The 15,395-nt window shown below is 54.9% G+C and overlaps 1 protein-coding gene across 1 annotated transcript; it reads left to right on the top strand.

The window, feature by feature from the left end:
• Positions 1-6,344: 6,344 nt before the first annotated feature.
• LMJF_12_0500 (hypothetical protein) lies at positions 6,345-9,455 on the top strand (the record flags this gene model as incomplete). Its single annotated transcript, XM_001681604.1, has 1 exon — positions 6,345-9,455. The coding sequence occupies one exon, from the start codon at positions 6,345-6,347 to the stop codon at positions 9,453-9,455; it is 3,111 nt and encodes a 1,036-aa protein (XP_001681656.1).
• Positions 9,456-15,395: the final 5,940 nt, after the last annotated feature.

The following is a 15,395-nucleotide window of genomic DNA, read 5'->3' as shown; positions in this document are numbered from 1 at the left end:
TCTTCCCCCTCCCCTTCCCTCCCGTTGTCCTTTAACCTCTTCGCCATCAGCTATTTTTTTTTGTCTTCGTTCTCCTCCGTTTTCCTTGCGCGTTTACTTCCGAGCTCTCCGGAACTTTTTTTTTCGAGTCGTGTATTTGCTTTTGTAGATTGCCCCCCCCCCTCCTCCCTTCCCCGCTTCACCTACCTGAGCGTGTGCGTCGCGGGGATCGAGAAGACGCGCGTGGAGGGGGTGGGGGGCATGAAACAGCCAACGAAGAGTTATAGAGCCCAGATATAAGGCACCTTTGGAAAAACAAAAAAGAAGAGCTGCTTTGCGTACTGGTTAGAGGGTGAAGTGCATACAGCCCCGCGCACACACAACAGAGCTAGGGAAAGCGAAAGCAGGAAATAATAATAATAATAAACAGGATAGTAGTGCCATCTCTATAGGTGGTAAAAGGGGGGAGGAGGAGGGAAGGGCGGCACGCGCACGCTGGGAGAACGTACCGAGTGTGTTGACTGCATTTTTACAAAAGAACATACGCATACATAATCCAGGTGGTGCGTCTTTTTTTTCTTTCTGTTCTTTTATTGGCGAGCGGTTGCGTCTTGCGCATCTGACGCTTGCGTTGGCTTTTCACCTTTCGCTCTCTCTCGCTGTTCGCCCTCTCTCTTCTTCGCGCGTGTGCGAGTTTGTGTGCTTGTCTGCGAGCAGTATCATCTTCGTCTCTCCTCATCGCTTTTTTTTTGTTTTCCATTGTACTCTCTCTCCCTCTGTATTTCTTCATTTTTCCCTTTCGCACCTGCTCTTGACGACTCTACTCGACTACAGGCTTTTGCCCACCCCCTCACCTTCCCAGATTGTTTTCCCTCTCTTGCTGCGTTTCTTGCTCTGCTTTCGTTCCTCTCTTCACTCGCATACCCCCCCTCCCCCCGACACACACACACACACACACACACACACACACACACACACACATACCGGGTGAAGGACTATTTCTTCGTCTTTTTTTCCCAGCGGTGTGTTGTTTTCTTTGACTTTGTTCAGCATCACCGCGATCTTTCCTCTGTGTTTGACGCAGCTGAGCACTGTCTTGTGCCTTCGTCTCTCCACCTCTTTTTGTCCCCTCCTTTCTCTTGCACGCTCCATTTCCTGCTTCTTTCAACGTCCCTCTCTGTGTCTCTTACAAGGTTTTCTCTTTGTGCGCGCGCGAGAGAGAGAGGTCTCGGTGGGTCGTGTGTACATATATGGGACCACAACTCCTCCTTTAGAGTACGGACACACACACACACACACACACACACACACACACGTACACGTGCACACCAACCCGAAGGGAGCGAGAAAGAGCAAGGAAGGTGTGCGTACCCCTACATCTCATTTTAGACGCATCCCTTTCTTAGCCTTCTTTTAGCTGCTTTCCTGTGTTCTCCTTTAAGGGGAAGGGGACACGTGAGCTAGCTGCATCGGCACACAAGCGTGAAAACTCTCGTCGAAAAGGGGAAGAAGCAGGCACAAGGGGGCCACGTGTGTCCAGAGAGAGAGGAAGAGAGGGGCGATACGAGTGAAGTGGCTCGGCCTCCTTAAACGGAACGACGATTCAGGCAGCGGTGACGGGAGAGGTATCCATCAAGTACTGGGGGTGATTTACGCACACACACGCGCTCAAACAGAGCTGCGCGACAGAGTGGACTCCACGTTTCACTATACATGTGTATTTTTTTTTGTTTCTGCCCTCTTTTTGCTTCTGTGACTGGACTCGTGCTGTGCTGTGTTCGGCTTGGAACTTCTCCCTCCCTTTTTCGTTTTTTTTTGTTTCGTCTCTCCAGTGTTCTCCTGCCTCCACCTGTCTTCCCCAAGTTTCTTCTCGTCTGTGCCTCTCTGTGAGTCTCTTAACCCCCCTGTACGGGTGTATGCTTGTTTCCGTGTGCATTTTATCCCCACTTGTTTTCTCATCCTCTTCGATTCCGCTAAAGACAAAACAGCACTCGTTGGTGACCTCGCTCTGCGTCGTCCTTGTGCACTCGCGACGAGGCGAGGGAGAGAAAAAAAGAGAGAAGTGTGTCTGTGCGTGTGTGAAGACGACAAGAAAAAGAGTGTGAAAACCAGCAACAGCGAAGACACACACACAGACACAGAGACAAACTGCATGTATATGGTACTGTGTCCTTCCCCTTCTCCCGTTTTTCGCCGCACCCGCTGCTCTTGCCTTCCTATTCATACACGTTTGGTTTTGTCTTTGTCTTTCATTTCTGCGGCCACCCACGCTCCTTCCTCCTCCTCCGCTCCGTTCTCCACACGGCTCTCCGCCAAGGCCTGCCTCGTTACTTTCTCCGTCGACCATCTTTTTCTTTCTCTCCATTTTCTCGTTTTTTTTTTTGCGTCCGTGTTCCACGAGTGTTTCTCGTCTTCTTATTTCGCTATATATATATATAGATAGATATATCGACGTTTTTTTTTTGCTTTTGCGGGACAAGTGGCGACAGTGGGCTGCCCCTTCCCCCTTTTTCTCTTGTATATGTTTTTTGACTCTCTCTCTCTCTCTGTGTGTGTGTGTATACATATATGTATGTATGTAGTATGGTGTACGTGTTTGAGTGTTTTTTTCGTGTGTGGTTCTACTTTTCCACCCACTCGCCTCGATTTTGCTGCGTTGTCGTGTCGCTTGTTTGATTGGTTTGAACCTCAGTGTGTATATGCTTTTCTCTCCTTTTTTTGTATATCGAATCCATAAATCGTTCTCTTCACCCGTTTACGCCTGTTCCCCCCTCTGCTTTAGCGTGCATGTGTGCGTGTGTGCGTTCATTGGCTTCGTTTTTTTCTCTCGTTGCTTGGTGGGGCCCTTCCTATCCCTTTCTGGTGTTCGCCGTGTATGTACGCCTCACTCGTACCTGTGTCTGTGCGTCTTCGTGTGTGCTGTTGTTTGCCGCATCTTCTATTCTGCTGTTTTTTCGCCCCTCCCTCCCCCCTCTCTCTCTCTCTCTCTCGCTCTTGTTGTTCGTTGCTGTGCTTTAAAAGCCTGGCCATCGTCTATTGTGCAGGTCGACCCACTCCCAAACGTATCACCGCCATCACCGTCTCAGAAAATAGGGAAAGGCAACATTGCCGACACTAGCGCCCAAAGAAGTTGGTGAAAAAGGAAAGAGCACAGCAAGGGGCGGTGCTTTTCTGCGGACGCAGTGATAGTCACTGAAACACGTTCAAAGCGCTTGGGTCGTCTTCTCAACGCGCGCGCGGGTGCGCGTGGTTACAACGTCTCGATCGCTTTCTCTCTACTGCCGCTGGACTGTGTGGGTGTGTGTACGCGCTTAAAAAAACACTTTGCATGCGTGCACGCCTACTCGGATTTTTCCAACAGCCAGCAGAAACATTTTTTTTTTTCGTGTTTCGCTTTCATCTATACATACACAAGACATATATATATATATATATATATCCGTTCTCGGTTTAACCTACAAAGAAGGCGACAAATTCCAACTGGAGGTGAACCAGCCAGTGAGTGCGCTGTCGCCGAAAAGAAAGCAGCATTGCTCAAGAACGGAAGAGGAAATTTTTTTTTTTTTCAAGCAGCGTCTGTCTATCTGTCTGTCTCTCTCTCCCCACGTGGTACTGTCCGTGACCTCCTTCATCGTTGCTGGTTCGCTTTCCAGTCGTCTGCAGAGCACAGACACAAAGAAGAAAGAGTGAAGGGAAAGGAGGTGCGGTGGATTGTGAGAGTGAGAGGGATCGTACAAGAAGAGCAAAAGAGGGTCGAAGCGAAGAAGAAGAAAGCGGAGGAGAGCAAAAAAAAAACTTAAAGTTTGACAGAGACGCGCCTCTTGGTTTGCCTGTGGGTCGGCACTGGCGGACACACGCCGCACCACAGAAAACGAAAGGCAAGCCGAACAAAAAGACCGGTTTGGGTGGACGGAACGGACGCTCTCGGATCGTCGGCGAAGCTTTGCGACTTTTATCTCGCTTGCAGTTTTGTTTACTGCGCTACTTTCATTTTGCCTCGTAACATATATCTGTTTCGTCTTATCCGTTTTTCTCCCCTTCCCTGTCTTCCCTACGCTCTCTCACGTCCTCTTGCGTTCCTTCCTCTGTCTCGCTACTCGTCTCCCGTCTTTCCCTGCTCCACACGATTAGACGCTTCCTTTTCTAAAAATTTTCCATCTTTCCTCTCCGGCTTGCATTCGCGGTTGCTGACCCTTTTTTTTTGCGTGTGTGTGTTTCTGCCCACCTCTTACCCCCCCTCCCCCCCACGCACATCGACCCGCCCGCCTCTTCACTTTTGTTTGTGCCTCCCTTGTTCTTCCTGTCTGAGCTTTGCTTCTGGTTTCAGTGTAAGTTTCTTACGCGTAAGCGTTGCTTTCGTACGTTCTCGTTGCGCTCACGACCTCGTCTTCGTGACGTTTCAGCTCTCCGGAGTCCAGTGGTGTGGTTCTCCATTGCTCTGTGTCGCCACATCGCCTTCCTCATCACCCCCCCCATTCCCCCTCATCTTTTCGTGTCTCTCTCTTTTACTCTCTGCGTCTGTATTGGTGCGTTTTTGTTTGTATTCGGGTGTGCTTATTCCTCCCACGCGTCTCCACTACTCGGGCCATCTTGCTTGCTCTCCCGTACTTCAGCGCGTGTACGTCCTACGAGTACGTTGGTAAGCGCACCCCTCTCGTACCCCTCTTCTACCGTCTTCTCTGTGTGTGCGTGTGTGCACCCCTCCCCCCTCCCCCTCTCTCTCTGCTTTCGCGTGTGCTGGAGTGCTTGTGTTAGCGGCGTTGTTTCCGCATTACTGAAAGCACTTCTCGTTTTAACGTTTTTTTTTGTTTTTGCTGTTGTTTATTCGAAAAACTTCTCCTTTCTTTTGCGTGCTTGCCGGTCACCTCTTCCATCTTCGCTACTCTCTACTGTGCTCGTCGCCCCGACCCCCTACCCCCGCTTCTTTCTCGCCTTCTCTTCCGTCTGTCGTGTAACAGAGCATCTTCCTTCTTTTTCTTTACCAGCTTCTCTCCTTTTGTTTTTTTGTTGGTCTCCTCTTCCTGTTCCCCCTTTCGTCTGCTCGGATGCCATCAAACCCGTCTTCAAGTCCCCCACCACGAGTGCACTCGCCGCAGCGCCTTCCTCAGAACATCTATGGTAGTGCTGGTGTTGCTGCTCGTGTACTTGCCGTCGCGGCATGTCCTTTATGGACCCGTGGTGACACGGGCGACATTGGTGTCCCGGCCTCAGCGCACAGTGGTTGCGAGACAAATCACAGCCGTAGTGAGTTGGCGCAAGCCCATCAGCGGCACGCCCACGCATTGCCATCACCCATTCAAGCCGACCCATCGACGGCAGGTCCGCCGAGACCACCACAGAAGCCACAGCGATCCTCGGCTGACCTGCTGGTGACGGTACCCACTGTAGCCGCGACCAAATCGGCCAGCGACAGCCCTCATGTCACAGATCATGTTCGTCCCAGCACGCGGGCCCGCGAGCAGCCGCAAAACCTCACACAGCTCACCGCCTCCCCGGCAGACGAGGGCAGCGCTACTGCAGCTGCGCCGCCTCTCTGGAGCGTGCTACCGCCATGGGCGCAGCTTGACTTTGCAGCCTTTGACGGCAGGAAATACTCGGTAGACGCGGCTCCCATCGCCGGCGGCGGCGAGGGCGGCCCTCCGTGGGAGCACATCACAGCTCGGAACCGGATCACCAAGCCGCAGCCCATCCTAGCAGAGTGCACAAGGGACAGCAAAGCGCGCTCGTACCTGCGCGTACAGCGGCAAGTGCCCCACGAGCAGCAGTCATTGTCGCCTCAAGTCCGTACGCCCGCTGGCGGGGTCTCCGCCATGGCGGACGTATCCAGCTTCGCCTCCTCCCCTTTGTTTGAGTGGGTGCCGTACGATGGATGGGATGATAGCGACCTCTGCCAAGGAAAAGGCGGTGGGTACTACAGGCGAGATGCCTCGGGCCGGCAGTACCGTGTCACGCATCGACTTCGCCCTGGTGACCTGTCAGGACCGTTAGCGGCGATAGAATCCGGCGCCACCACCCCTGGGCAGATGCAGAGCGCAGATGGTGTTGGTGGGGCAGCGATGCCGGTCACCGTTAATGCAAACCCCGTGGCTACCTCGCCGCAGCGCACCGGGGGAGCCACCTGCGCTGACCTAGATGCCCCACAGAGAGACCTGCAGCAGCAGCACCGGCACCAGCGGAAAGCCGCTGCACCGGCGGCGAACGCCTCCCCACTGGCGTTTCGCGACACCGTGGCGGCTGACAAACCGCGCGGCGTGCGGCGCGACAACCACGCAGAGGAGAGCAGGGGCGAGGATAGTGGCGGCGGCGGTGGTGGTGGTGAGGCTGGCGATGTCGGCGGGCGTGGGCACGAAGGCTTCACTACGGCCATGGTGACACCACCTCCACTGCTCTCGTCCGCCGCTGTCACACAAGGCACCTCCGCGTTGCGGCACTTCCATTTTCAGCACGCCATCGCTGCTGCGGCGCCGTCTTCCTTGGGCTTCCCAGGCGCGGGAGCAGCAGCGGCTGCGCACCGTACCAGCAGCGGCGTCGCTGGCTCCTTTTTCCTCCCTCTCGAAGAGGTGATACGCAAGGCGCTGCCGGTTTCGCGCGGGGGCTTCTCCTCCCGAGCCTGCAGCGTGTACACCGGTGTGCGATCTGACGGGACGTTGTCGATCATAATGCTGGAGGAGTACCCAGGCTACACGGAATCCACGCCAGCGCAACCCCCGCGGGCAACCGCCTCATCTCCTGCGTTCCCCGCTACTACCGCGGAGGGCACTCCCACCGTCCCGGACGGGCGAGAGGGCCACCACTCCACCAAGTCCCCTGCATCGCCGGCACTGCAGGACTGGGCGCGGCTACCACCCACAGCGTCGGCAGAGCAACCAGTGCTTTCGTTGTCCGCAGACACTGACGCATCTCGTCGGCTGCTGGCCACCGTACCCCAGTCTGCTGCTACCGGCGTGGCAGGTGCGACGTCGTCTAACAACCCACATCGGCAGGACCTCATAGACACTGGCGGTGTTGTCAACGAGGGGGTGGCTATCAGGGACCCCTGCGTCGGCCTCACGTCCGGTTCTCTCCCTCGCGCACCGCCGACTCCTATGCCCCCTCCGCCGCCGGGCAGTGGCGACTCACCGTATGCGGCCTCACGGGATAGGACTGACCTCACTTGCCTCGGTGCCGCTACAGCAACGTTGAACGCAGCCGCGGGGGCAGCGTCGCCGATTATTGCCTTGCGGGGGCAGAGCGGCTCCTCCGTTCCACCGTGCGGTGGAAGAGTCTGTCAGAGGCACTGGCTCCCGCTCGGGTTCTGCGCTCTTCCCATCGCCGCGGGCGGCGACAACGGCGTCTCGGCACCTGTATCGTCTTCTGGGACGCCAGCAGTGGCGGATGTCGCCTCGCGGGCGGCGGCCACTATGGGCGCGGTGATGCCAGAGTCTACGGAGCAGATGCAACTGGGTGGCTGCGACGAGGGAGCTAGACGTGGCCCAGTGCCAGCGGTAGCGAGGACGGTATGGACGACGCGCGTGACGGACGCGGCGGCTACTGGACGCAAGCCCCTTCTTGCAGCAGGCCGCGTCATACCCTCTCTCACCCTCTTCAACCCAACGGAACTGCCCTCGACAGGCACCGCCAGCGCATCTCTCTCTGCCCCTCAAAACACCGAGAGCGATGGTGGCGGCAGCGATCGTCAGCGGACGACATCGCTGTTGCCTGCCTGGTGCCACACCGTTGCAGAGGCCCTCCTCGCTCCGCCGTCGCCACCAACACTGCACCGACCTGACCAGCGCCGTCGCACCTCCACATCCGGCACCACGACGGCAGGGACAACCACCTCAACCACTGTGGCGAGGAACATTCACAGCCGAAGGTGGAGTATGGAGGCACGCGGTGGAATGCCGGTTGGCTGGACCGCGAAGTTCGTCACGGCGGCAAAGCGAGCATTGGCGCCCCAGTGCGCTGCTGTCGCCGCCTCCGCAGTTGACGATCGCAGGAGGGAGGGAAGGGTGGAGGAGGAAGAGGGCTGCGCGACCCCACCGTCTCACTCCTCTCACTTGCCGCCGCGCGAGAGTGCTGGCCCAGACGTGGCCGTGTTTGGTAACGCTAACCCCACCGGACGCCAACTCCCTCCGCCGGCGCCTCTGAAAACAACCATACCGACTTCACCACCACTGGTGCCCTACAGTAGTGAGCCTGACGGCGTTGGCGGCGGCCGTGGCATCGTGCGGATCGTGGCGGAGGCGACCACTGTGGACTTTGACGCTCATGACGCGCCTCACGCGTACACGCAAGTGTTCATGGAGGTCGACACGAAACATGCCACCACCACTTCGACCGTCTTAGGGTCTGGTGATGCTGGCGTAGCCGCTAACGCCGACGACGCCGCTGCCGCGGCGTCCACGCTAGAGCGGGCACGCACACGCAAGGCTCAGCTCTCCACCTCTACCACGCTGTGCCAATTTCAAGGCTACCACCAACGCAGGCGCGAGGGGGGTGACACCGTTGCCAATCCAGGGGTCGATGACGGTGATCTCGGTGCCGGTGCTCCCATTGCTGCTGCGCCGACCATAACGGCAGCAAGCGCGCAAAACAATCCGGACGATGCCTCATCGCTGAATTACGGTGATGCCCGCGTTGGCGATCCCTCGGCTTCGCCGACTCGACTCCGCACTGTCGATGCGGCGTGGGAAAAGCGGGGCGGTCACGCCAGTACTATCACTCGCAGTATCGGTTCCGCGGTACTGTCGCTGCACTCCGACGCTGCACGGCCGCGTACGCGCAGATGTAGGTCTCCCCTCTCAGCGTGGGCCCCTGCAGTGGCGCAGCTGACAATGCTGGCTCCCGATGGCACCGAAATGGTGATGCAGGAGCACTCGAACGAGCACCCATCGCAACGACGCCACGGTCAGGTCGGTGGCTGTGCAAGCGCCGCTGCGGCCTCTTCGGGTTACGCAGCTCACACGAACTCCCCCTACATCATGAGTGGGCGTGCCAATACCGGCAATCTGCGCGTCGGTGATGTCGCGACTGAATTGCCGAGCACGGCTGAGGCGACCGCGTCAGGCATGTTCGTCACGCCGGCTGCAGCGATGCGGCCCAGTGTAATTATGGGGTCCCCAGCCGTACCGGCGGGGCCAGCCGGTGAGTCCGAGGGCGGCGGCGATGGTGGCGACGTGGACCACTCCTCAGAAGGCCTCGTGAACACCAGCCAGAACACACGGTTCAAGGGCGCAGACGGCCTTGACTCTCTGTCCATTTACGCAGAGGCGGTACCGCTGTTTCACATGCTACCGGTGCCGATTGAAAGCGTTCCTACGTCCGCCCCTTCGCTGGTGTCGCCGCTGCAGAATCGTTCGGAGCAGCAGCAGCCACAGGGCTTATCTAACGTTACGAAGGTGAGCAGCGTGAGTCGCATCCCTAGGAGGCCACTTGGACAGCATCCTCCCAAGCTGGGACGTCCGTCAGGGCATACAGCCGAGTGTGATGTGTGACCAGAGCGCGAGCGGCGAGGCGCTCGATCTTATTCCTCTGCGCCTTGTCCTTTTCAGACTGCGTATGTCCCCTCTTTGTGGTTGGTGTGGGCTTTATGGAGTGTGGAGGGAGGGAGGGAGGGGGAGCTGCTGCTGTGAAAGGTGCAGCCAAGGATCCTTGTTGGTGTGCGTGCGCATTGTATGCTGCTCTTACAGTTTTTCCTACTTGATGCTCGGTCTTGTGCTCGCTAAAGACGTGTTTTTGTTTTTTGCAGCTTTCTTCGCTCCTCTCCTCCCTCCTCACCACTTCCTCTCTGTTGCAGACCGACGCCTCGCTCGATCGACTACACGGCAGGGAAACGAGGCGGATGTGTGTGTGGGGGTGATGGTGGTGTGGCCGAGGAGGCATACAGAGCGAGATGCGATGGAGGGGCGTCGCGTTTCCTGCGCCGATGCTTCTCCATCCCCTCATGGAGAAGTCGTTCCGACACGTGGTGGCGTGGACCTGCATGCCCTCTCTTCCTTCCCCCTTTTCCAGGACAGGCATGCAACAGCGCGTAGTCGCGCAGGAGGAACACGCGCACCGTGAGAAAAAAAAATTGCCACCTTTCTGTGTGCCTTTCGTGTATGCGCACGCACTTCTGTGCGTACTTGTGTGCGCACAGAGCGTGTGCGTTTTTCTTTGAGTGAGGCCGGCACCGGGGCGGCAACAGCTGGTCATCCCTATCTCTTTCTGTCTACGTTGTTGTGTGTCTTTTTATTATTACTATTATTATTATTCTGCACATTATTTTTCCTTGTTGTTTGGCCACCCCACACCTCCCCCTCCCCTTTCGTTTCTACCTTTTCTCTTTTCGTGTGTGTGTGTGTGTATGTGTGTGCGTGTGTGTTGGTTCTTTAGCGGCATTGCTCGTATGGCATGGCAAAACCTTTACCTCCCTCCTTTTCGTTTTTTTTTTTAAATCTCTTTCCGTCCCTTCTCCTCCGTTGTGCCCTGCACTTTCCTCTTTCCCTCTCTCTCTCTCTGTCTAGGTCTTGTGCTTCTCCCCACTTTGTCCTCGCAACTATCTTGTACTGCCCCCCGCCCCCCATCTTCCTCCTTTTCCTCCCCATTTTTTTCATCTCGTTTATGTGTTGCTTTCTTGTCTCTCGAAATTTGCACTACTGTGCTGTTGTGTGTATGTGTGTGCATGCACCATGCTATTCGCCGTTGAATCAGGTGGCACCCACTCCTTTTTTGCGTCCTTTCGCGTCTTCGCCCTCTCTTTTTCATCCCGGGCCACTTGCTGCTTTCTCTTTGGCTTTGTAGCTCGTCTGTCATCCCCCCTCCCCTCCCTCTATCTATCTCACTTAACCCTCTCTCCACCTGCCTTCCTCTCGTTTGCCTCAAGAGCTTCTTCGTCCTTTTCTTCGTCCATTACAGAAGTGTCTTTCCCCATGTATGCTTGTGTGTCTCTGTGTGTGTGTGTGTGTGTGCGAGTATCGTTTTGTGCTTCGTTGTTTGGTCTTTTCGGTGTCTCTGCTCCCCCATGTGTGCTCTCTCTCTCTCTCTCTCTCTTTCATGCCTCTTCCATCGGTCTTCCCTATGCGCTGGATTCGTCTCCCGAGAGCTTCCCCTCCCACCACCACACACCACCACACACCACCACCAGTGCTCTCCCTTCTTCTTCCAGCTGAGGCGACACTTTTGGTTTTGTTTTGCGTCTTTTCCGTTTTGGACTTGGCAGACAATCCAAGGATAAGGTGAAATGAGGGAAGCCGAAGACAGTGAGAGAGCTCGAGGACAGGGAGGGGGTGGATTGCTAGCTGATGGCTTCGGGATCAGTAGCGGATCTTCACACGAGCACCCACAACCACCCAAACACACACACACACACACACACACGTTGAAGACTCCATGGGGGACGTTTTTTTTTTGCTAGTCAAGTAGCCTCCCCCATGTCAAGAGCCAGCAGCAATGAAATGAGAAGAAGAACCCTCACAAGCTGAAAGAAGCCGTTGGTGATGTTTTAGGGGTAGCCGAGCGGAGTGCAGTGCGGTGTCATGGTCGTTTTTTTCAGTTATTGCTCTCCTTTCATTGTAGACCCTCTTGCTTTCTGACGCCCCCCACCCCCCTCGTGAAGTCCGCTTGTTCATCCCCTACGCTGTATCCCATGCTCTTTTTCTAGCTGCCGTTGATTGCGGAATAACGGAACAAGCAATAAGCGGGGAATAAATAAAAAACGCCAAGTGGTGCCCTCTTTGTTTGGACGGGCGCACGTCCGTGCGTGTGTACGTGCCCGAGTTGAACCCCCCTTCCCTCCCTTCCTTCCTCTCTCTTCCCGGTTTACCTAGTCGATTTCTTTTTCGTTTGCTCGTGCTTTTTCTTTCTGAGGGTGTGTTCTATGTTTTCTTTTCGACGGCCCCCTCTCTCTTCTCCGGTTTCTACATTTCTGTTGTACCTCCCTCCCTTCCCATCTCACACCTCTCACTCTCAACGGCTTTTCTTTTCTGTTCTCTGCTGTGTTGTACGTTTCGATGCTACTCGCCTTTATCTCCCTGCGTGCGTGTGTGGGCTGCGCCTCCGTCTCCTGGTCCTGTCCTGCTGTTCTATCACGGCTGCCACTGCTCCTCTTTTTCCTTCGCCGCTCTCTCTCCCTCTCTCTTGCCCGTTGGCTCCGAACGTATTTCTTCGTTTCTTTATGTTTTCGCTCATACACACTCTCCTCTGCTTGCACAGGCACAAGCACACACACGCACGTGCATACATATATATATATATGTATTATATTATATTATGTTATATAATGCATATACCCATATATAAATATGGATGTACTTAAGTACCCATATATGTATACGTATATATGTAGAGAGAGAGAGACAGGGATATGTACATATATATATATATATATATATACGCACACCACGCGTGCGTGCAAAACCACACCTAGCCAAGGTGCATGTAAGGAAAAGAAAAGGTAAGAGAGGGAGCGGTACCGGCACGCATATGCACGCGCAGCGGACACACACTCACATGGCAGTCAACACATACCGCCACATACTAGAAAGGTAAGAAAAGGCAAGTCTTTGGCGACACTTTCTATCATGCGTGTCGACGTTTTATTTTCGCAAAGTGTGTGCTTGTACCATGAGCTTTCCTTCCTATAGCTGAGCGGGAGAATGTGTGTGTGGGGGGGGGGGGGGGGGGAGGGGGAGGGGGAGGTGCCTCTCTGGTGTTCTTCCGGTTTCTGTCCGTCTTTACCCGCCTTCCTTACAGTTGTGTTTCTTCCCCGTCATGAAAAGTGAAAACAGCAGAGACGAGTGGGCGAACGCAGCTCAAGCAACGTCGTCGTCGACTGTGTTTGGTTTGCTTTCGTGCCCCATGTGCGTGTCTTCATGTCGCTTGCTTGGATGCATCTATGCGACGTCGTGTCTATGGTATTTGCAAGTTGACGGATGCCAAACGCCGCCTAGCGCCCACCTTCTTTGTGTTGTTTTTCCTTCCCGCCCTCTCCTTTCCTTCTCCACTTCTATCGATGGAGAAGGAAAGGAGAGGGCGGGCGGGCGGGAGAGAGCGGGAAGGATAGTCGGATACTCACCACAACGGATAAAAAAACGCGAATAAATGCCGTATCGAACACATGCAGAGCAAGTGAGATGATCGTCACCGAGTGTAGGAACCGTTTCACATTTGGTGGATCTCCTTTCTTGGTTCCTCTGTCCCTCCCCACTCGTCGACCCAAGGCGCACGCGCGAGCGTACAGTGTCTTGGGCACTTCTCTATCTCCTCTCCACCCCCATGTCGGCTTCACGTGCGAAGTATGGTGACATCCCTCGATCGGGGTGCTGGTGTAAAGTTCAGAGGACGGTACTGTGCAGCTGTATGTGAGAGCGCTTGCTGTGAACGCTGTTACGCTATACGAAAGCGTGCGCGCGCACGTGCGTAGACGATCACAGGCCGCAGGATGCTTGTCCTCTGCACGGGCCCTCCCCGTTCGCCCTTGATTGTTCCTGTGCTGCCTCTCTCTTCCACTCGCCTTCTCGTTACCCGGTTCCCTTGCTTATTCTTCTCTCTCCCACCCACCTCCTTCATCCCTCTTTCGCATCGTGATACTGGCATGGACCTCGCGCACCCCCACGCCCTACATATACATGCCTACACAACGGCATCATCCCCCCTCCCCCCACACAACAACAAACATCGCACCCCTCCCCGCCCACCCTCACCCCACACTTCCCTGACAAGCAAAGATCCCTTATTTTTATCACTAATTCTTCCGAACCCCCTCCCGTCTTTTTTTTTGGGTTTTCTTGCAATTCAAACCTTTTCTGTTTGTCGGTTTTCCTCCGTCTATGTTCAGCTTTTGATCGATTTCACCTCTCTCTATCTCCTCCCTCCCTCCCTCCCACCTCTGTCTCTCCCGTGTTTTCGTGCGCTCTCTCTTTCACTTGCCGTCTTCAGCTCTCATCCCTCCAAGAGAAAGACAAACACAACATCGCAAGTCTAAGAAGTGCTCTCTCCCTCTCCCTTCCGCTCACTCACAAGAAACCAACGCACTCGCATTTTCTTTTCGCCTCTCGCTCGTGTGCCTTTCATCAACTTGTAATTCTCCTCCCTTTTCGCTGCACACACAAATACAGAGGTCTTACAGACGCCGTTTTTTCTGGAGCGCCTTCATCGTCTCTTCCACTCTGCATTCCGCGCTCAACTGTGCGTGTGTCTGCCCTCCTCTCTTCTCTCTTCAGAAAAGGGAGAAGACAGCCTCGCGTTTCGCGGCTGCCGCTCGCCCTACTAGTCCGATTGCCCCACTGCGTGCGCTAATCGCTGCCTCTTGTCGTTTTACGATCTGTTTTTGGCTGCGCTCTATTTGAGTTCGCGCAGCCTCCTTTCACAGTTTGCGTCGACCACTAACCGTCCCCCTCCCCCCCTCTCTCTCTCCCCTTCCCACACTTTGCCGTCTTTCGAACTCTTTCCTCCATTTTGTGCGCTGTTTTGGTGGATCAACTTCGTTTTCTGGTTTCATCTCTCTGTCTCTGTATAGCTTCACCCAAAACACAGATACAATTTATCTGTCGTTCTCTCTGTCAGTGAACAAAAAAGGAAAGGGGCTTCTTCTTCCATTCAAAATTCGTGCTCATCATCAACTCCTTCCCACTCGCACCTCCCCCTTACACCCTCGGCTTCCACATCGCCCTTTGCCCTCCCTCTGTTCTAGCTCGTTGAGCTGTGTGCTGTGCGGTGTAGTGGATTCTGTGTGTGTGTGTGTGTGTGCGTGCGTGTGTGGATCCCCATCTCTGCCTCGCTTTTTTTTTGTGAGTGTGGGCTTTGTTCGTTCTCGTTTTGTTCGGCTCTTTTACCACCACCACCATCATCACCGAGAACGCCCGTCTGTCTCACCCTCTCTTCTTGGAGTTTATTCTGGTGGTTTGTTTTGCTGTTTTTTTGGCTTGTTGCCTCCCTTCTCTCTCTCTCTCTCTGTGTGTGTGTGTGCACTCTTCTGTCGTTTTTTTTTCCGTTTCTGTTTGCTCTCGCGCGTGCTGTGCCCTGCGCTCTATTTTATTTCTATTTTATTTGCTCATTCATTTTTTTATATTTCCTCTCTCTCTCTCTCTGTGTGTGTGTTATCTCTTCATTGTTGTTTGAGGCTTCTTGAACTGGCTCTCAAGGATAGGAACCCTCTTCTCTTCCCCTCTCTCTCTGCCGGCATATTTTCTCTCTTTCCATTGTTGACCACTGCGTGTGTCTGTCTCCCGTCGTCTCAGCGCTTGCGTTGTCCTTTACAGTTTTCTTGGCTTTTTGTTTTTCCCTCTCCCCTCGCGCGTGCTTCGCGTTGTGCGCATCTCTTTTTCTCCCCCCCTCCCCCCCCTCCCCTCCTTTTGTTTTTTTCGTTGTGCGCCGCCTCGCCCTCCCTCTTTCTCGCCGGGCCTTTCTGACGCGTGATGGCATACTTGCCGCCAAACATGGCTGAGCGACTCCAG

The sequence above is a fragment of the Leishmania major genome, chromosome 12 (genome assembly GCF_000002725.2).
Source record: "Leishmania major strain Friedlin complete genome, chromosome 12".
NCBI classification, from domain to species: Eukaryota; Euglenozoa; class Kinetoplastea; order Trypanosomatida; family Trypanosomatidae; genus Leishmania; species Leishmania major.
This window is presented reverse-complemented; position numbering and strand designations above follow the sequence as displayed.